The following is a 23,304-nucleotide window of genomic DNA, read 5'->3' as shown; positions in this document are numbered from 1 at the left end:
ATAGATTCTGTTTCTACATGCATAAATGCATAATTTCCATAATATACGCTACATATTTACATTCTAAACAAAAATTAGATATTTTTCTGACTAAATATTTCACGCTATAAATAATGGGCACTACTTTGATAATATAAATTCAATTAAATTATTGCAAAGCTAGTAAACTCCGAAAATTAATAATTTCTTTGAAATTAAGAATTCTCGCATGCAAATGTTTAACTATTGGTGTCTACTGAACAGCATAGCATTTCTAGTAACTTTAACAAATGAAAAATTAACTATATCTTAAAGTCTTAGCGCATATGATATACATACACACTTATGTAATGAAATGAAAAGTGTAGAGATCAAACTACGAAACTTTAACAAACTTTGATTCTACTTTCGTTGCACTCAGGTCGACTTAACGCTAATACTTTGACACCAAATAAAATTTGGGGAAATAACCGAACAACAATTTATTTCAAAATAAAAATGGAGAGAAGTATAAACCGAACAACCTTACAAATACTTAGCTTTAAGTATTATTAAAATAAATGACAGACTTAAAAACTGTCAACGACCAAACAACCTTTCAAAAAGAAGAACGTTTTGACTTACGACAATTCGACCCCGAAGGCCTTTTAAATTCAACAAGTTCTTCAAATAAAATCTTCTTCTACTCTCTCTCTAAATTTTCTAATTGCACTATCATTTATAGGCTTCGTAGAGCCGTCAGAGGTATTTAAAACTAAACATTTGCTAACCAATCGCTCTTAAGATCCGTTTTACAAAACTACTTTGCACCATTTAAGAAAACAAAATCATTCAAAGTTCAGACACAATTTACCCTACGATTCCCTTACAAAACACTATAAAAGTAACAAGCTAACTATAAAAATACATCAAACTTCATTTCTAACATAATTTCTATCATTAATACGCTATAAAAGTCTAAAAATCAACCCTTAAACATCAAGATTTAGTCATAAAAACAACATTCTAACTACCCAACAATCAACACAACCTCTGCCAATTTCCATCTTATTTTCTATTTTCCTCACTAAATCTCCTAATGTGACTTCAAGTCACGTCATAAAATTCCAAAGTTTCAAATTCATAACAAAAGTCCAAATCTCAAAAATCAACTCTTACGATATTTTTCATGAACAAAAATCCAAAAATTAAAACAGAAAAATTATAATTCAGACATAAATTAAAAATAAACCCGACCGGTTCCAAAACAGGAAAATTATATCGGACACAAACCCGACCGGTCCCAGAATCCGAAAACTATATCGGACACAAATCCGGAAAAATTCGCTTTTTATGAAGATCACCGTAATCGCTTATCAAAAAAATTTATATGACTACTACGACTGCTTTTCTGACATTAGTATCGCTTAAAGTTTAATTCCCATACTTTTCGCCATTTCTCGAATTTCAACTTCTGACATATGATCTAATCTTTCTAAACGATCTATGGCGTCAGCTTCATCCACGTCAGCCAAAGTGCTTGTCTTGAAAGGAGCTGGTCCAGAAGCCATCGTAATCGTTTATCTTATCTTTAACTGTCACCAAACTAAATTTCGGATCTTGGCACTAGTCGTTAGTAACCGGGATCCCACCGCTGCCACCAAATATGTCACAACGTCGTTTGCAACAATCGGATTCCCGTTTCTTACTTATCCTACTCTCCTCTGTCCTACCGTAAACCTGCCACCAGGCGTCACTACTCGCTCCACTTCAGCGAAGGACCTCAGTCAACAGTAAAGGCGGACTAGAAGCGTCTAGATAAATTTACTAAACTAACTTTATTAGGTCTCCGTATTTTTCCTCTCTCTAGCGAGGTAAATTACAACCTCTTATATACTTGTATCAGATCTACACCTTTTCCACCTGTTAATTATTCTTATGCATAACTTAGTCTTTTCTATAACTTTGTAATCCTATTAATTACTATCGAACAAATATGTGATAATTGATATTATTATGCGCTAATAATATTATAGCGCCAATTAACAATTTAAGATCTAACAGATTCCCTACAAGTGTGACAACCGCCATTTTGGTTATTACACGTCATTGGCATATTAAGTACCTTACTTCTACACATTCGTTAATGGAAGTCCATTAACGATTGAATCTCACAATATTAACAGCTCATAATATTTATGATTATCTAATCGTAACCGTCTATTTCTTCTTCAATAACATTGTCACATAATATCTTAAACCGTAACAATAATATACCTATGTAATCCATTTTTTTGCTTTATATCCAACATTTGATGATATTCAATACTTGACACGAGGACTTTCTTACTCTATTTCCGATATTAATTAGAACGTTCAAAACCTTCAGCTAAAAAAAATTAAATATTTGCAAGGATATACTTTCAATATTAAGCGATTGTTATGGCAAAAATTTATGTATCATAACAATCAGTTGACAAAAAATCGATTAGCACGTGATAATAAACCGTTACCTTAGCCAATTACGTACATATTGCATCGCTATACCTTATGTATCACATACCTACAGGCTTAATTTATTTTATATTTTATTGATATTCATCCGAAAGTTTGGTACTATTCATTGATTTGCAATTTGCAAAAATACCCTAATCTTAAATCTTCTAGCTTAAAGTAGTCAAATACTAATTCGAGTAAGATGACATTTAGAATTTAGAAGATCTTAGACATTTGAATGCCAAATTTTTGTGGCTCCTCTGAGCAAAGTGAAAAAGTGTGAAAATGCTTCTTCATAGTACTTCAATTTTCCATAGTAAAACCGATCAATTTTTAACTCATGACATTCACTGTAGGTCCCACCATTCATTCATAGTTAAATGTTTGTGCAGTTCCTTACCTGATATGTATGTCTACACCATTTTCAGTATTCCATCATGCTAAGTCTTTACACAGCCATGAATGGCATTGTAATGATTTCAATGATGTTAATTTATGCTATTTTGATGATAGCTATATATATGTAACATATATATATGTGTGTAACGTATCGTCCTAACATAGATATTGATAAACTATTGGTCACGCGTTAAAAGTTATCCGGTTCATCTTAACCAGGGTCAATTTCTGGTTTTTAACAGTATTAGATTAATACGTTAACTATAGGATGTAAGCTTATACTATATGATTTGGTATGGAAATGATTGCTTGTAAAAATAATCGAAGTCCATTTATCCGGTTTATCTTAGCCGTTTTCGACTGATTATATGAGAGGTGAAAATTGAATTCACTCTCACGGACAGATGGAATAATAAACGTACTTTTAAAACTGCTCTCTCGGTTGTGACGGTTTATTGCATATCATAAGTACTTACTCAAGTTAAATAACTCAGATTTAAGAGTTAGAGGTCGCGAACTTATGGTAATAGTAAAAGATTATTATTCGGTCATTACAGGCTGTCACAAAACAGCTTTGCAACAAGATAACGCAATATACGATCAATAAGTCAATTCCTTGAACCACGTATCAAGGAACGATATCTGTACTATCACAAACACTTTTGCTCTACTAGCAGACTACACAAAGACTTAAACGCCTCGTATTTTACGTTAAACACTAAGTTGGACAATTCTTCTTTATTTCAAGATATACTGCATTTATATACTATTCCTCAATAGTTCATGAGTTATAGTTAATACAATTAACATTAGAATCATTTACTGAATTAGATATTAATTTTAGCTACTGCTCCCTTAATGCAGACAACAGTATTTACGAACATAGACATATAATGACTAATACAGAATAGTCAGATTACGATATGTCCTATCACGGAACATTTCCATGATAATTTACAGTCTACCATAAGTAAATTACAATCACAATGATTCGAACTGTAAGCAGATGATTTGCATTCCCTATTATAACTATTAATTTCAGTATGTGTATAAGTGTCACTGTCATAAAAAGTCAGTGCTATATTAAAATACAGTATATCCAAATTAGAAGTTAACTAAATAAGGATAGTCTAATAGAATTATCCTAACATTGATATTTCTACTGTAATACAGTATATAACACTGTAACACAGGCATTCACTAAACTAAAGCAATTCTAATTACTACGTACCCTCCTTCTTCAACACTGCATAAGCAAAATATCAGAGCGTGTGTTTTATTATGTAGAGACTCTACAATAATTAGCAACAAAAAATTAAAGAGGATCATGCATTTCAAACATCAATCTCAATTACCTCGATCGACAGCAAGCAGAAAGAAATTTTATCTTTTTAGGTCTGAATGAGAAGTCGGCGAAATTTAAGGACAATCTCATAAAAATCGCTTAGCTCAACAAAGGCTTTGACTGTGACATCAGAAAGGAGTACGCAGGCAACTCGAAGGTGTCGGCAAGATAAGCAGATTCTGAGTCATTACAGCACGAAGATGTTTCCTGAAAAAGCAAAGGACATCTCCTACTAAGGAGATAAAGTCAAGGAAATCTATTCACCTGTAACCCCTAGTGGTAAGAGATTTGAGGCGAGTTATTCGAAGATTAGACGTAAATTGGCCGTCGTGACGAGATCACTCAACTCTCAAGCAAAAGAACCTCTATTGGCTCTTGAAGGAAGGAAAGATTTTTAGCTAGCTAAACGCCCGAATGTAATTGATTGAGTAGCAAAAGAGAAGATTGCTCAACTCCCAAACCTTGATCTGCATTATTCTACTTTTAAATTTTGTTGCTAGTACACCATAATTCCGTAATGGTATTGATTTGTTACCTGTAAAAATATTACCATGATGATCTGTTACTTCGATTTCAAAATACTTTACTTTATGCCTGTGTATTATTAAAATATTTCATTAAATGGAATTAAATCGAAACGAACTAAATACCCTCGAGCTAGATATAGATGTTTGTGGTAAAACGATCATAAAGAGTTTGAAATCCATCTGCACATGTAGAATAGGAATGAATCAACATCTGATACACTTGCTGGACACACGAAATAGCAAATAATCAGTAAATTAGGTGCTGCAATTACCAAAATGACCTTCAAATCATGCATAGTCTATATAAAGTAACATTATTAGCGTAATAATAGCATGAAAAGACGATTCCTGAAAAGTAGAATTATACATAGCTGTATGATACGCGTATCAATATGATCTCGCTCGCAAAGATTACAAGTTTTATATGCGAGTATATATCTGGGTAAACTGGAAATATAATTCTTAGTGTTGAGTATAAAGATTTCATTCAATTATGATCGTAAAAAATATTAGGGCAAGGAGGTTAGGGCTAAATAAAGATGAATTTATTAGTGATTTATAAATCACGAAGGTTTGATTCGATGTAGCTAGCTGAAATACCTAAAATAACTGCTCTAAACAAGTTACAATGTACTGAAAATACAACACATCTACATCATTAATTGCAATACTACTTGTAATTTAATGATATATGTCATTAAGGAACTAGCAATTACCTAGCTGAAACTGAGTTACTGGCTTTTAACTTTGCAAAGGCCGAATTTTTCCGTCGCTATATTTCAGATAATGTGTTTAGTTATGCCATTTCGCCTATGGCTATTAACTATCTTTATCTTACGACAGCAATCTTTTCTTTTTAATTCTTTCGTGCATCTCCCAGTTCAAAAATAGCGCCAATCATGAATTTATAATAATCATAAATTTAAAGGCTTACTTCTACGAAATATGCTATCGCGCGAGTATAAACTTTGCTTCATTCAACGCTAATACTGTGTAACAAAAAAATTGCTTATCCTAGGGTATTGACAGATTTGAATTAAACAGACAAGAAGTACCATTGAATACTGGAAAAATATTAATGAAAAGCATATTTTACATATCAATGTACGAATATTACCTTAGTTCTGTGATAGGAGCTCGAAATAGAGAGATAAGTAAGGAGATGAGCATGTCAATAAGAGGCATTACTTTATTCGGACTTTATACATTATCTATATGACTTACACATATTCGTGTATCTATCTCATAGAATAGTGTAGATTTCATTAATACTGTTTCGACATATTTTACGCAATAAATATTCTAGAGAATTCTGAACGCTTATAAACGCACAAAATTTTGTTCGTATTCTATCATTCATACTCGAAAAATCAATATTCTGATTATCACGAACAGCATAGTTTGTTGTAATTTTATAAAATTGTAGTAATACTCTTATTTCTTCTATCGTTATGTTAATTTTTTGCGTTTATTAGCTAAAAGAATCTACTGCACAACGTGGAGTATACAGCAATAGGTTCGAAATTATATTGTCAATGATAATGAGTGGCAGTTAGATAATGCAAAGTTTATTAAGCTAACGCGAAAGTATCACTAATTTTTTAAGCTGATTTGCTAGAAGCAGCTGTTGTGGCATTTCTTGTTATTTCGCACTTTGGCGTATTCTTGGTCGGCTTTTAAAAGTAAATATATTTATGATTCATTAACGTGTACAACAATTTATGCAGGAATTGCCTCACGCTTGCTCTTCGGTTATTTATTACTGTAAATTTGTCACAAATATCCCTAACCACAGCAACTTTGATATAACGAGATAGCTAATAAAGGCATATACACCCTTTATTAATTCTATTCCGTAAATCAATTACCTTAACTTGCTTAATTGATACACCGCATTACATCTATTTCACTTTTGCAAGATTGAGAGTATACTGCACCAAGTAACTAGTTTCGATAATAGCTGAAGTTGTCGTAGCCTACTCTTATACTATTGATGATCTTTAGATCAGGATAGAGAGCATTTCTATCAAAGTAAATTTACTTATTTTAATCGGTTTCGGAAATCTTGCATGTTTGTTAACTTGCACTTCTAGGGATTACTGTATTGGTGAATAGTTTATTACATTAGACGCCCCGATACTTATACTGAAGTTCCTAAACCCTATGGACTATAACAGATGCCAAGTTGATACCGTGCATTGTATAGTTTAAACGTAGTGCGGTAATTATTATGACCCGAAAGTATCCTTAAATATGGCCGACCTAAAATATGATAATCAGGAGAGCAAAGGCAATAATTGCTTAATTGCTAGAACAGCATTAGCTGACAATGTATAAATGTAAGACAGACAGCCGGAGTTTGATTAGATAACAGAGACTAGTGGATTATTTTCTGGGTTTTGAAATTGTTGCTACTGCCAAATTAAAATATTGTAAAGGTTATGTCAATTCCTAATTAATTAGGTCGTTATTCGCTTAATCTAATATTTGATTATAGATTATAAAATTTTCTGCTTTTATATTCTTGTCAAATTTGAAATGCAGGAGTTGAAATGATTACTAATGTTATATCATCCACTGGAAAATGGTATCATTTCTAATATAGAATTTTGGTATGCTAAGCTAACGTCTAAAGTGATTTTATTATTTAAAACCGTCTAATGGCAATGAATATGCTTAATTACTGGAACATCAGTCATCAAATAGGAAACAGTAAAGAAATTGAGGAGTATATAGCTTTATACCAGTTGGTAGATATAAATTCGTGATGTTACAATTAAATATAAAATATGCCTATATAAATGCGCTTTTTAATCAGGAATTTCTCAGCTTCAGAGTGCAATTATTTCGTTTAGATCAACAGAGGAATGATATAATAAATATAGTAATTTTAATAAATGCAAGATGTCTTAATCGGTTACTTTCTTTGCGAATCCTTATAATTATCAATACAAAAGTGCTCAGACATTTAGTATTTAGAATAAAGTTATTATTCTAATCCCTAAGTCTGTTTTTAATTAATTTTACGTGCTACAGATTGAGTAATAGAGTTATATGCAGGCATTGATAAGTTATCGATGAGAGTATTACCTTGCTTAAAATGTGTTCTTATAAAATTTCATAATTGACACAGCTCGACAGCAATATTTACTTTTGACGTAATCCTTGTAAATGAATTCTGAATAGGCAGTATTCTGTTGTTCGAGAAGGGACCTCAATTTCACATTTAGGAAAATAATAGAATAAGGAATTATTTAAGACCTAGTATTTACTGCAGTAATCACTTGGATAACATATTGTGATTATTCAGACGTTACTTCAGTTACTGTTATATAAGTTCCGAGTGCATGTTGAAGGTAAGAGATGAAAGTTAGCGATAGGTAGTAAAGTTATACTACACTCTGATGCTATTCTTAAAATAGATTTGTTTTGATTTATTTCGACATTCTGGGTTAATCCACTCAATGAGATCGCAATCTAAATAATGCCGAAGCTAAAGTAGAGGTCAATAAAGATTTGATATTATAAGATCCACATTTTAGGTTTTAATAACCCTTTTAATTAAATACGATAAATAAGACTTAAGGGCTGTCCTTCAGAATCTGGAGCGGAAGTGTTACAATAATCTTTGATAATATTGGAGTCTAAGATTTGCAGCTGTAAATAAAAGCTGTAATGAGTTTAAGAAACGATAGGCGGCAATAATAGCATGAATACGAATAAAACGCATCATACAGAAAAGGAAACAAAGAAAAGAAATCGATGAAGCGAATAATAGCAGCATAAGTACAAAGTAATCAGTTAGGTATAGATACTGTTGTTTGCTTATTGACTGGGAATAATATTTGAAATTGGAAGTGTGGTATTCTATTACTAAAGCAAGTTCTCCGGAGCTAGACAGACTATTATTTTAAACTTTAATTTTCTTTCATTCAATAATTCCTTGTTTATAACATTGCTTTGCATTTGGCTATTGATTAGCAAACTATTTGTTAAGTTATCCAATGCTGAAAGATCTGCTATTCTATATATATTGACATGAAGGAATTCTCAGCCTGACTTTAAAAATTAAAATCATGGTATTTTTATTTTGATATTCACGAAAAATCTATGATTTCATAAAATACTTTAAGCTTAAATTATACTCATGCTAACTTTACAAATTCGCAGTTTCCTTAAAGTGGCTTGTTGAAAGTCATTTTACAACGTTAAAGAGTTCGCTTCGAAAAATTTATATAGTGATAATATTTTTTAATTAACAGCCAATAAAATTTTTACACGATCAAGTAAGATTGACATTAATGAGGGCAGTTTCTTAATTCAAGAACTGAATAAATCTCAATTAAAAACCATAGCAATATTTCTATTTGATGAATAATCAGGGAAGTATGATAATAAGATCTCACATCTGCTGCCAAACCAGACATTTATAATTCATATGGTAGTGATTTAGAAATGTAAAATATAAATACCTTAAGAATTCATCATATCATTATATTAACTGGCTAGAAAACATCTTTGTTTCATCAGATACAATAATATATTAAAGGCGATCAATAATCACTTACCGCTTGCTGTAAAGGAATCTTTTTCAAATTATCATAAAAAACCTCTATATTTTAGTTATTACCTAAAAGAATTAGCTATGCAAAATGAAGCGTGGCCTGCCGCCAGTATTTCTTCTATTGACTTATTTATTAAAGATTATCCAAGCGATGCATGTATTAAACTTGCTTACAATACTTATCATTAAGATAGACTTCTTGAGTTATAATAGTAACCAAAAAAATGAATGGAAATTGAAATATAGTTTAACGCCCCGAATAAATTTCATTTTCATTTTCATTTTCAAGATAAATGGCTATTCGAAAATATAATCTGGCAACGCCTAGTTTTTAGGCTAAAAACGATTTAACAGTAATTTTATAGATAATTAATTTAAGTAACTATACTGGCTATAAAGAAAATAAAGATAAAATCTTTTAATGCACATGCAGGTATATAAATTCAAAGTTTTGCATAAAGAACTTTATGTTCATTATGTAATTAAGCCAGCTTTTAGGATCAGATCATTGCTATTGAATTTATGTAACTTTTGTTAACAAGAGATATCAATAATTAACGATTTTAAGATATTGGCTGAATTATGCTTTGTTGCATAAGCTTTTTGCTTTTGAGTAACGTCAAAAGTATAAAAAAACGAACCGTTTAGATACTGTAGATGTTACGACTAGTTATATCATAACGACTAATGTTAAAGAAAAGAAGTATTTATTATGCTACCAGCTATCATACTACTGATACGTAATAAAACTATTTCTGTTAGCAAAACAGAATTTTAAGAAATAATTTCTCTAAATTAATAATCTCATCATCTAAATACGCATATTTCATTGAAAGTCAATATTGCTTAATCAAAATAAGTTCTTTCAAAGTGAGTTCTACATTAAAATTGTTCTGAAATCATTATTAATATCGTAATAAGGTATCATTGTCATGGTACTCGTATTATGACTAGTTATGCTATACAGGTATGTGTAGATTGTTAATAGTTAATTAGATACCTAATTTAGAAGAGAACTCAAAGGTTAGATCGTGCTCTGATCATGGTTAATGTCATGCTACATTCGTGCTCTAACCTATTTAAAGTAGAGCTTAAAGTTAGGCTAATTTCGATCGAAGAATACACGATAGCTGATATTGTTTATCAGTATTAACTCCATTAACTCGTATACATATACTATAGCAGCTCGTAAATAAAAAGAAGATATAAACGCGAGCTACTTTTTATAACATGAAGAGGTTTAGTTTTAATCTTTTAGTGAAGACTGGCGTCTGTATTTAATTGCCGTTGGAAGCAGTTTCTATGTTACAAAAGTGCTTTTAACAATCATGAATGTAGAAATATACCTGAAATAAATTTAAGGCTATTGTTTGTCTTGTTCGAATTTTTCATTAATTTGATAGCTATAGTGAGGTAAGGAAGTAATGTAAGGAACAGAAAAAGGAATACTACAAGAATAGTAACAAAAAAAACTATTGTGTATAGTAAATAGTAGTAGCGGCTGCTAGCAATTCGTAAGACAATCCGTAAAATGTGCGAGGAAGATATTTATACTCGAGTGCAAGTCATACAAAACTTAGTCTCGAAGTTTTCATATTTTTGAATAAATAGGCTTAATTGGCAGTTGTAGAAAGATTCATGGATCGAAGAATAACATAGCAAAGCTGCTAAGCAAATCTACTCTGATATCAGATAATAAATTTAAATTTTATTCTATTCACGTAAATAATTTATTATTAACTGCAGTTCTGTATATCATCATCCCGCTTGCGTAAAATATCCATTTCTACGTTAAGTATTGTTGCTGAATCGTTTTTGACTTAAACCAAGGCAATACCTATTTATTTCTAAAGAGATTTGGTCCGGTAATACAATCTACTTGAGCCTTAATGAATAAAAAGTTAATTGAATAGACAGAAGTGAGAATTAAAGCGTGGGTGATGATAGAGCATCCGTTCAAATGTGGCTTAGGTTTCGATTTCACGAAGTCATTTAAATTCCAATTTGTGGTTTAATACAGCTTTTAAGGGAATGAATGGGCTATCATGATCACAAGGAATATCATCAGTTGTGTACTATGACTGTAATTAAGCTCAATAGCCGGTATTTAATATAACAAATGCACCAGGTGTTCTTCTAATATAATATAATTTAAGACAAGTGCAGGTATTTCTCTCTGAGATAAATAAAAAAATATTCATTCCATTCATAGTTTCAAAGATAAAAATAATTATACAAACTTTAAATCTTAAGAAGAAATAAAATGCAGTTAAAAACTTTGAAAAAAGTTCTTTGATGACTTCATCATCATTCAAAAATTCTAGTATATTTGCTATGTCATCAATTATGAATAATTTTCTATCAATCACCTCTTATGTTATAAATGTGTTATTTCTTCGAATCTATGAGATTAATTAAAACAGTTTATACTAACTACAATTGATCTTTGGTGTAATAATCTTAAATTTGCTCATTATAAATCAATTATTAATCTATATCAAAGATAGTGTAGAGCATTTCATGTAAGATTTACGTCATAAACTCGAGGTTATGCACAGAACAATGCATTCAAATTATAGTAGAAGGCTTCTATGATATTTTTCTAATCATAGAGCGTGAAATACCAGTGTCTCGTTGTAGCGGGAAAGTCCATAGTAATCGTGATCATTCTTTTTAACCATATTGCAACATTAAATTTTGATCTTAAGCTTTCCTCGTATGAATGATCAAAATATGTGCCTATTACTGTAGTCACTGTCGATTATTTTTACAGCTCCATAGCTACCCTAAATAAGATGTTCTCGAAAAAATAGCAAAATAATTTGATGTAATATTGGTACATTAAATCAAATTATAAATCATATTTACCAGTTTCATAATGAAGTAATACAATATTATTTTAATTTAGAGAATATAAGCGAACATCTATTTGTGCAACACCTAATGCAATATTTTGTATCTGAATGGCGTTTTGAGAAACCTCAATGTGTGCGCAAGCCAATAAACAAGTGAATACTTGCTATTCTCTGGAAAGTTTTGCAAAAGGTTAAAACAAATTTTTAATTCTTAGAAGTATATTTTAAATCATCGGGGATATATGGATTAGAAATTGACATTTTAAATATTAGAATGGAGATAAAATTAGTAAGATCAAGATATAATTGATACTATCAGAAAATAATAGTATGTACTTGTTAAATGTTATAGTATCTCTATTATCAGGATTGATAACGACGTTAATAAAGTTTATTGAAGCTTTGATTTAATTTAAGAATTTTTCAAGGTTACTTACTATTACATCAAAACCCATAATTGAAATCAAAAGTACTTTAAAGATTGACTTGAAGACGTCTTTACAGCAATAGCTATAGAAGATACTGACTAGTTCTCATTTCAATCATTTCTTTCTACTAGTACTTCCACTATAGGTATATCTGTTAATAAGTAAATTATTGTAAAACTATTTTATGCACTCATACCAATCTAAGGTAGAAATAATTCCGTAATAATATTGAATTCGTATTGTATTCGTTTTTTTTATTTCTTGGTATTAAAATACCGATCTAACGACAATTAATTTAATATCTTAACTTTTACATTAATTTTTGTTTTCATAAAGGCGTATGCATTATTTAAACGGTGATCAAATTGAGATAGAATTTTATAGAATTATTATCAAGATGAAGGATAGGGAGAACTCATTCGCACTTAATATATCCTTGTATCTCAAAAAAATAGAAAAATAACATAAAAGGAATACAAAAGTTTTTACAGCTACAGTCAATTTAGCAGATTATAAAGTTTTATTTTACTACTGTGACAGTGTTACATACTGTATTAGAGTAGGAATATCTATGTTAGGATAATTTTGTTAGCCTACCCTTAATTAGTTAACTTCTAATTTGGATATACTGTGTTTTAATATAGCACTGAATTTTTATGGCAGTGACACATAAACACATACTAAATTAATAGTTATAATAGGGAATGCAAATCATCTACTTACAGTTCGAATCATTGTGATTGTAACTTACTTATAGTAGATTGTAAATTATCGTGGAAATGTTCCGTGATAGGATATATCATAATCTGACTATTCTGTATTAGTCATTAGATGTCTATGTTCGTAAATACTGTTGTCTGCATTAAGGGAGCAGTAGCTAAAATTAATATCTAATTTAGTGAATGATTCCAAAGTTAATCGTACTAACTATGACTCATGAACTATTAGGGAAGAGTATATAAATGCAGTATATCGTGTAATAAAGAGGATTCTTAAACTTAATGTTTAAACGTAAAATACGAGGTGTCTAAGTCTTTGTGTAGTCTGCTAGTAGAGCAAAAGTGTTTCTGATAGTGCAGATATCGTTCCTTGATACCTGGTTCAAGGAATTGACTTGTTGATCGTACATTACGTTATCTTGTTGCAAAGCTGTTTTGTGACAACTACGATTTTCAAAATTTGTTAAAGCTTTAATATCTATCAATTTCGTGACTGATTACCTTTGCAAAAAGTCAAGTAACGCTATATAATAGAAGTTGATTTTTTCTGATATATTCGGCTTTAGCCTAGTGTAGCTACTAGAAAGCTTTGTAGAAAGAACTCCTAGAGTAACCTAAAGTTGCCTACTTGTGTATGTATACTTTTCATAACATTTGCAGGTATAATATGTATAACATTATTGTACCTAATTTTATAAATATTCAGATTATTACTAGTAGCCACGTTTAACACTAGATCAAGGATAACCCCTTGCGGTAACATCTGTGGTATTTACGTAGACCTTGTTTCTACTAGCCAAGCTTGAAGAATTAGCTATGTCCTAATATATCAGTTACATATCTATTTTTACTTTGAGTATCAACAAAAGACTTAACATCCTTCTATATATGGTTGCTTGTATTTAACATATAACGTTCAATTACAATCTATGGCTATAAGCAACTAAATGTCTTATAATAAATATAGAAAGCTATGCTACCGTATATCATAATAAATATGACTAATAATCTACAATCCAATACTGAGTTATTTTACATGCATGTACATATAACTATAACTAGTAGCATAGATTGTGGCAGATCATTAAAATTTGATGCAGAAAATGCTGCATATTTATTTCTATCTATAATATCAACACTGACTCGACCGACACTATATGCTACCATCTGTATATCAAAGTATGTATTTCCAAATACGGCATTTTCTAAAATTACTAATTTATGTTGGTTAGGCTACGAAGCTAAAAGGATATTATACATGTTAAAATACTAGGTGACCTAGTGGCAAATGACCAATAATTTCACTTTTAAAAACAGATCTAAGGCTAGAGAGATTTGATGAATCATTTATTTTTGCAATGGTATCATTTACATGTGTATAGTATGTGAAAAATGAGAATTTTCTATTAATATTTGTGGATGCTAAATCTGAAAGAATAGTGAACTTTATAGGATATTAATTATCCATGTTGTTTGGATATTTAGCAAACGAAAGTTGTTCTATACTCATCCGTTATTTCGAGAATTTCAGCCAAAAAATAAATTCTGCGATTATTACAATAGCCTAGGTTATGATTTAAATTACTTTACGAACGCTGAGCTCCCTCTGCAACAATAGTTGTTGAGGAAATAAATATAAATATTACTACGTATCTATTGTTGGAAGCTAGTAGATGCAACTTATCCCGGATCTTGATCAGCATTAATATTCTGCAATACTAAGAAGAATCGATTTTAAATAATTAATTTGATGTAGAATTATACGTATGTAAAGATTGAACACGCATATCATACTAATTATCTTTTCTAATTAGATCATATAATTCTATTTATTCATCTAGAATTGGATATTGGATTGTCAACATTAAATCACAATAGCAATGAAAAGAAATTAAACTTTTCAATGGTTTCTAAAAGAATTGAAGCGATTCTTTTCGGTTAAGAATGAAAAGAAATCAATTGATAACCGCCAATTAAATTTAAGCTAGTTTTGCTGCTCTAACGAAAAATTTGAAATCAATAACTTTCATTAATTCCATTAACGTTTAATGTTATACTAGCTAACAATAATGCTTTAAATTTATTTCATCCCTGGAACTAATCATCCCTAGATTAAGCATTTAATCTCCTGTAAGTTTACAAAGATGTTATGCTCGTATTTTCAAATTTTACGGTATTATCTGTAGTTTGTATGCAGCTGTACTGGCTCGACTTCTACATTGTTGTACATATCAGAAGGGCAAGTAACGAATAGTTCAACTTAATAATTCATTAACTGAGCCGTCATAAAGTATAGTACGTAGTACCACCTTTATAAACTTACGATTATTATTATCTTTGTTTCCATAGTAAAATGCAGATAATCGGCTAATCAAATATTTCATGTAGCAGATACGATATAGGACAATATTACCGCATCCTAGTAAAAATTAAATTTTTCAAGACTTTACATATATATCTAATAATGCCTATCTTGTATTTAATTTTAACAATCAATCGAGCGAACCTCAATTATTGTAAATCTTTTAATTTATTTTATCAGAATCTACCATTTATAACATCCGTAGAATAAATGATTAATATTTACTATTAAATCACGTAGCCTCACTTCATGGACAAATTCTGATTTTGCTTTCTCAGAATTTTATCAATCTGATAAACAATTTCATATCGCTTTACCTCAGCTATGCATTAACAATAACTGGAATTAAAATTATAAGCAATGCGATTCTTCCGCAAATGATGCTAATATATACCGCAGTTGATCTCGATTACCTAGTCTTTCATACTAATAAAGCAATTTATTCGTTTATAATCAAAATGTGAATCTACTACCGACGCCATCTACTATTTGACAATATTTCATGCTTGCATATTTTGAAGGTGCTGGCCCATTTTTGCCATGTTAATTTCAGTTGGGGTTGAGTAAATTTCTATTTTCCATTATTTATTTATTTTAATCTACATGCCACTTTTAATTAATATTAATTCTAAATCGATGTACTTGAAGAATTTTTGAATACTAAACTTCAAAATGACAATTTTGATATTTTTTTGTGCATATAATAATAGCTAATAAGTTTTGCATTAACCTATTAACCTACCACCGTTTTTTTTATTTTTGTATAATATTGTATTTTTTTGTGAAAACAATTTTTGGCAGCCGATTTAAAAATATTTCAGGTAATTTATTTATTTAAAACAAAATTAATACTCTAAAATTTCTATTATATTTATGGGTGCAGTAGTATAAAAGCGAAGATGGCTTACAATTCGGGATTATCGGCTTAGATTTTCCAGTAATTTGTTTATAGTTTTTAAATTCATTATTGCACTTTCAGTAAAAGTTAAATTTTGTTTATGAACACAGTAAAACCTATAACATGGACCATGTACTTTAGTTTATGTGTTGTTGTTATTTTTATGGTAATACTATTCTATGTAATTAATGAAGAATAAAATAAAACCATTCTAAATATAATCAATAAAAATTACATAATAGTAACTTCCGCTGCCTCAAGAATAAAATTGGTACTATATTTTTAGCATACATGATAAACACCCAAAAATATATTAATTCGCATCCAACTTGAATCAGCATTACTATCGCTTATATTTTTAAGTAAGTTACCGTGTATTGCGACATTCACACCTATTTAATAGAAATTAATTAGGGCTGGGCTATTTTCTTCGTCTTATATAAATTAATTTTTCGTATATATGAGTCAATAAAGACAATATCAAGTGATTTAAAATAAATAAAATAATTTACAGGTCATTTTCATATCAAGGAGTAACCGAGTCCAATTTTGCTAGGCTTAACTCACAATAGCCCAATAACGATATTGCTTGAAAGTAGATCATAAATGTCCTATGCATATACTATAAATTTTCCGATATGAATTATGCGTCATACTGTGTAATATGAAGACAACGGTTTTTATGCTAGTACTCTGTACTTCATTGATGAATGTATAGCTCATTCTAAGGGGAAATATATTCTAGTCAAAATTTCCATCATTGTTTGCTATAGCCGCTATTATAGCATCAAATACAATCGTAATAGAATTTTGCTTTCAATGAAAGTACAAAAATAACAAAATATTAGTTAAGATCAATAAGTTACGTAGATAAAGTCAGAAAATAAAAATTCTAATAGAAAACATTGAAAGGTGATACTGATTAATTATCAGCCGTACTTAGTTATAAATTCATTTGAAGCGTATTTATTCAAATTTGATTGATCTACGATATTAAAATGGACTATCGTATAAATATTGAATCTATGTCTGTTGTAATTATATATTTGGTGTAGTAAACCGATAGGAACATACGTTATCTTCGGGCTATTGCATAATATTCAATCTAGTCTACTGTAATTATGTACTTTGGTGTATTACACTGATGATAGGAAAATGCGGTATAGATATTAAATCTAGTCTGCTGTAATTATATATTTGATGTAAAATACTGATGATAGGAACATACGGTGCAGTTACCAACGTATCAAATAACTCATGCCATACAGTAAATAGTCAGCGCTACTGTTTAGCACTTTTTCAAATGATTGAACTCATCAATAAGGAATCCGTGGCGTAGTATGGAAACGACTGCATATCAGTCGTTGCAGTTGGTAGTTAATCAGTTAGTATCTGAACTAGTTGTTAAAAATATGCAGTATATTTGTTTACACAGTTAAGAAAGGTACTGCATAGTCATTGGTATGCCAATTCCAAATTTGTTTCCTAGTTTGTGTTAAGAGATCCATAAATATTAAGGATTGGACATAATGCCATATTTATATAAAGCAATAGGTGAAACTATCGAATTTTAATACTAAATTGATAGGAAAAAGGACCAAGCAAAATTGTTAGACGCCACAAACATCATTTGATCGTAATGTAAACCTGCAATATATTTCTATTATCATTAAATAGTAGTCATTTATTACTCGATGTCACGGTACGCCGTTACTAATTAAGTAACTGTCGATTAATGAATGCTTATGAATAGATAAGATAAGGTTATGTGCTATGTTTAATGCGCTTGTAGCTGATAATAGGATGGTGGAAATGAGTTAAAAATAGAAGTTGTTAGCAGTTAATTTACTATAGGTTTATAAGGTGTGTTAATCTCTAAAAATTGAGCCGTATATGGACGAAGGTTAAGCGTCTTAAAACCTGATAGCTTATAGCTATCTAAGTCTGAGAATATCGACATGTATATTTAGTAATGGTATTATACTAATTAATGTAAGTTGTAAGGCATGCATTCTTACTCGTTAATATTGGAATTCACTGTAGAAACCTATTTAAGCGCGTGTGTTTGTAAAATAAAGTTAGTAATTGCTCAAGAAACGGCGAGACTCATATCGTGAAGAATAGTGTAATAATTAGTCAGTTGTCTGTGGAGATCAGCCGAGAAATCGAGTTCTCGAATACTTCTCTCATAGAAACTGAAAGTACTGGGAGAAATAGCCCAAGTTTTAAGTAACTACACTAGAGTTCTTTACTTTCCTTTGCCACAAGTGAGGGTTGCGACACTCGATCTGATAAATAATTAACCCACGACAGTAATTTTTGGCAATAATACGGGTAGACCTATATTGTGTGCCATTAAGATATGCGGGTATATGATAACTGGGTAAGAAAATGGCATTTTCACCTGCCCATATCTTATTGCTTTTATACGTAGCTCAATTTAATATCTACACAAAGTCAATATAATGCTTCAAAATTTTTCAAAATAGCTTTAATTTATAATTCATAGGCGGTATAATACAGAAGTCTTACATGGTGACAATCAATAAATTCACATTTAAGACACAGTAATCAAAATACTATTGCTTATGAACCAGCGTTAATATTACTTTTTAGTAGTTAAGTGATTAATTATTTATAGATAGCTGCCGAAAATGTTGAAAGCTTAGTGAGGAACTAAAGCCACAACAAAATAGTAAAATTAACCTGAGCTAGCAAAATAATGTACGCACAAGTTCAATTTGTACAGCAGACATCCAGATGAGATATCACTGATAGACTAATATTTTTCTTGATTTGTTTTACCTTGATCTCGAATAAATTTTTCACGATTATAATACTATGTTACACGTATTCGGTAAACACATACACGGGTATCATAAAAAGGTTGTTAGACTAGTATTATTAATGTAATATAAACATGATCAAATATATAACGCTTTACTGCTCCAGTTATTTATAAGTACATCGCAGGGCTTTAGTGATCAATAATACGTGATATCAAGGTATTTTAAAACTATATACAAAATCAGTCGACAAAGCAGCTAAATTAATTAAAGATTAGTGACGATATTAAAAATAGAGAATAAATCTTAAATTTGAAATAATAGAGATGGTTCATGAATTTATTTGTATTTTATATAATTTTACTTAATTAAATATAGATGAGCTTCATTTTTTAATTTACGTAAGCCGTTTGATATGCTTAAAGCAACATTACGACCTGGCAATGTTTTCTTGGCTGGCTTAACCTGTCCACTGAAAGCAGCATTCGATTCATTTGACATCGATCGAATAATTTTACGTAATTTTATAGCGTTAGCTTGAGCCTGAGCTAACTTGGTTGTGGTTGGAATACCATATTGATCATTGTGTTTACCCTTTAACGATTGATAAGTCAAATCTAATGAATCACTCGAATTGAATGGAGTAATTTTTGGCTCAAAGGTTTGAATTTTATGCATTGATGGCGATGAACAATCTTCTAATGAACTTAATCGTCGTAATCTTCTGTTATCATTTTTCAGGATGGGTCGAATTGGATCGCCTGTAATTTAATAGTGGCAAATGGAAGGAAATCGTCAGCTACAAGAATTTTTACTAATAAAGCGATAATCGTTTTTAGATTTTATTAATGCTATTTTCTTCAATTTATTTTAATACAGTAATTATTATGGTGGCATATTTGTTTTAAGAGTGAAATAAGCGCTCAATTACAAGTACTACCAGTAATTCTAAGCTGTAATTAGGGATATGTTGATCAGTTAAGTTTGAAAAATAAGAAAATAACTATAAGAAATTATCATTTTTGCCGATATATGTTTTTGTAATGCAGAAGCATCCAAGAGACCATTTTTAACTTTATTACACAATTTCTTCAGATTGTCATTAATTATTAAAGGGAATTACTCCTGTGTTTAAGTATTTTATTAAGAAAATAGATAATCACTTGCATAGCGTTGAATTGGTCATTCTAGAAAATTGGTAAAATATTTCGAAATGATTATAATTAATTAAAGCTAAATACGAATAAAGGAATGATGGTAGTAAATCGTTCTTCAAATATTAAAAGTTCATATGGGCTTTTAAAACTAAAATTGCATGGATACCTTAATTACTTTAGTCAAAATGTGGCGTATGGATGCGATTAATTTTAAGTTAGAAACGTAGAGCACTATGACGTTTCCATACATACACATAAAATGGGATAATATCATTCTTAATCAATTTATTTTTGTTCCTGTTGGTGAATTGTTTTATCAACTTTGCTAAGTTTAAGCCTACTAAAAACTAATTATAATACTCCACAGCTTATAGCACCGCATACGGGTGCGTTATTGATGAAAAATCGTAATATAAAATACCGGTAAATTCTTTTGATTCAAAACCAAATGCAAGTAAATACTTAATCAGTCCTGAATAAAACTGTGCAGATTAATCGAGATCAATTCTTATGTATTGCCAGAAGATTAAATTGCCTTAAGCCTTGCAATAAATTAGGTGGAAAATTTAAAGAATATACTGGCATCAAACTAATAATTAATGTTATCAAATCCATTCAGATACTCTATACAATAGCTTCACTCTAAAACAATTTTATGCGTCTATTCTGTAAATGGACATAAATTAGCGTTGATAATTAACTGAATAATTTTTGTCAATGAGAATGTAATATAACCCCAATTACCTTGCAAATGCGCTTAAATGAAGATGATATCAAATATCAAAATCAATCGTTTCACAATTAAGAATAGCAATCTCATTTTCAAGCTAGATAGGAGTGATAATGTTGAAAGAAAACTAGAATATTATTAATTTAAAAGTTCTATGAATTGAATTGATATTGTTATGATACCTTATTGACGATCATTGATTACTCTAAATTTTAGCAAAGACTAGTATTATTGTCAAAAGAATAAGATTATCCTTGGGCGATATAGCATAAAATGTTAAACTATGAATAACCTACAATATTGCGGCGTAACGATTATATTTTTTATTTAAATAGTTCCAGCTCAGCAATATTGTCTGAAAAGGAATATCAGGTATTGTCTATCAATTACGCAGCGATTCTATTGTTCATAGAGTAAAATAGTCTAATTTTTTTAACTGCTTGAAGCTACTGTATTTTGTTTGTATAAACATCCTATAGGGTTATTTTACTTCCTTCTCCGCCTCTTTTTCCACAATTTTATGACGAAATACACCGCTTAAGTGTAGTAAAAACATAATATTGACTTCTAACTAGGAAGACTTCTATGACTTTAGGCAATATCAAGGTAAGATACAAGGTAGACAATATGCACGTTGAGAAAAATGTAAACTATTATTTTCTGCTATGAACTTACTGATTTTGCGGGATCGAAAAGCCTTCTGTTGGGTATTTTGATGTTGACTATCTTCGTTATTATCAGTTTCTAAATGGGTTGCAAAGGTTACTCGCTTTTTCAAATATTCTTTCCGATTATAAGTAGGTGTTGCAACCGCATTGATATTATTCGATGATTTAAACATATCGCTATTTTTCCATGCTATCCGATTGGTGGTCAAATTGGTTTGTTCATTCAGTTCGGGTAACGAGATATGTTTCTTTCCACTCATTGCTGGAAGATATGGCGATTTCGGTATACTCGACGACGTAAATAGCGGATTAGACATCGACTTACGATAACGACGCCTTTTAGTTGGGCTGGCTATATTCCCATCACCTACTATCTTGTCTTCAGCTGATTTTGTTCGTATATTCGTCGGTGGAATGTTGATTTGGTGGTCTAGTAAAGAGATCAGTACAACATAAATAAAGAGCTGATAATAGGGTTTTTCATCAGAGGAAAACAGACAGTAAAAATTCAAGACCGTTGTTCGATCGATTTATAGGCGATATATAGGCTTATAATTTTGTAATAAATAAGAATTAATCACATCTTAATAGATTTAAGTAGGTCAACTACTATCAAGTTAAAAATTATACGGGAAAACTTTTAAAGTTACTGATTAACTACAATATTAAATAAGGCAATAAATTGTTCCAATTTGTACTATTACATAGATTAATAATTTCGATGCATGATAAGATAATGGCGGCTGCACTTAATCATTTAACACGCAGTAGAAAAATGTCATAATCTATCGCATATTATTGATCAATCTTAGTTAAAGTAATACTAATAAAATAGGCTCCTTTGATCTACTATGTTGCCTCTTATTGGGTAGTGTTATATGAGGTTACCTCGTAGTAAAAAGGTCTACATTCTAATTATCGATGCTGAATAAAATCCTAATTTAACCTATATACGTTCGATTTACCTTGAGTCAAAGCTGAATAATACTGCTGACTAGCCATAGCTTTATCAGTAGGATATCGAGGCGATTCAACGATTGTACCTAGCTGTAGTGAGCTCGTTATTGCTGCAAATAGACAACTCATGTTCAGATCAAATAAATGATGAAAAGCAGTGATAGATCGATTGATGCATAAATTTGCTAACCATCAATTTTACCTTTTCTATCCTGTAGGACCATATAGCTTAACTGATTAAGCTTAAATAATGCGATGGAATGAAATATTAGCTTAAGAAAGTATAAGTCTTTTTCTAATTTTAGGAATGACTATTTTTGCAATAGATGCTACGAGTTTCTATGTGTTGGTCAAGTTGATGAACGATTACAACTGTGCTTATTAGCTATTTTGTTCGCTATTTATAGGGATACTGTGGACAATGAGCAGTATTTCGATCAATTAATATTGATAAT

General features: G+C 30.3%; 2 protein-coding genes across 2 annotated transcripts; both read right to left on the bottom strand.

The window, feature by feature from the left end:
- Positions 1 to 2,680: 2,680 nt before the first annotated feature.
- Positions 2,681 to 5,910, bottom strand: TRIADDRAFT_58698 (uncharacterized protein; the record flags this gene model as incomplete). Its single annotated transcript, XM_002114613.1, has 4 exons — positions 2,681 to 2,804; positions 4,085 to 4,145; positions 4,734 to 4,792; positions 5,843 to 5,910. 4 exons carry the CDS (start codon positions 5,908 to 5,910, stop codon positions 2,681 to 2,683), a joined length of 312 nt encoding a protein of 103 aa, XP_002114649.1.
- A 13,787-nt stretch (positions 5,911 to 19,697) lies between these two features.
- TRIADDRAFT_58697 (uncharacterized protein) lies at positions 19,698 to 22,978 on the bottom strand (the record flags this gene model as incomplete). The annotated part of the gene is made up of 3 exons (XM_002114612.1): positions 19,698 to 20,098; positions 21,900 to 22,322; positions 22,858 to 22,978. 3 exons carry the CDS (start codon positions 22,976 to 22,978, stop codon positions 19,698 to 19,700), a joined length of 945 nt encoding a protein of 314 aa, XP_002114648.1.
- Positions 22,979 to 23,304: the final 326 nt, after the last annotated feature.

Source organism: Trichoplax adhaerens, genomic scaffold (assembly GCF_000150275.1).
Source record: "Trichoplax adhaerens TRIADscaffold_8 genomic scaffold, whole genome shotgun sequence".
Classification (NCBI taxonomy): domain Eukaryota; kingdom Metazoa; phylum Placozoa; class Uniplacotomia; order Trichoplacea; family Trichoplacidae; genus Trichoplax; species Trichoplax adhaerens.
Note: the sequence above shows the minus strand (reverse complement) of the source record. Positions and strands in the feature narration are given on the sequence as shown.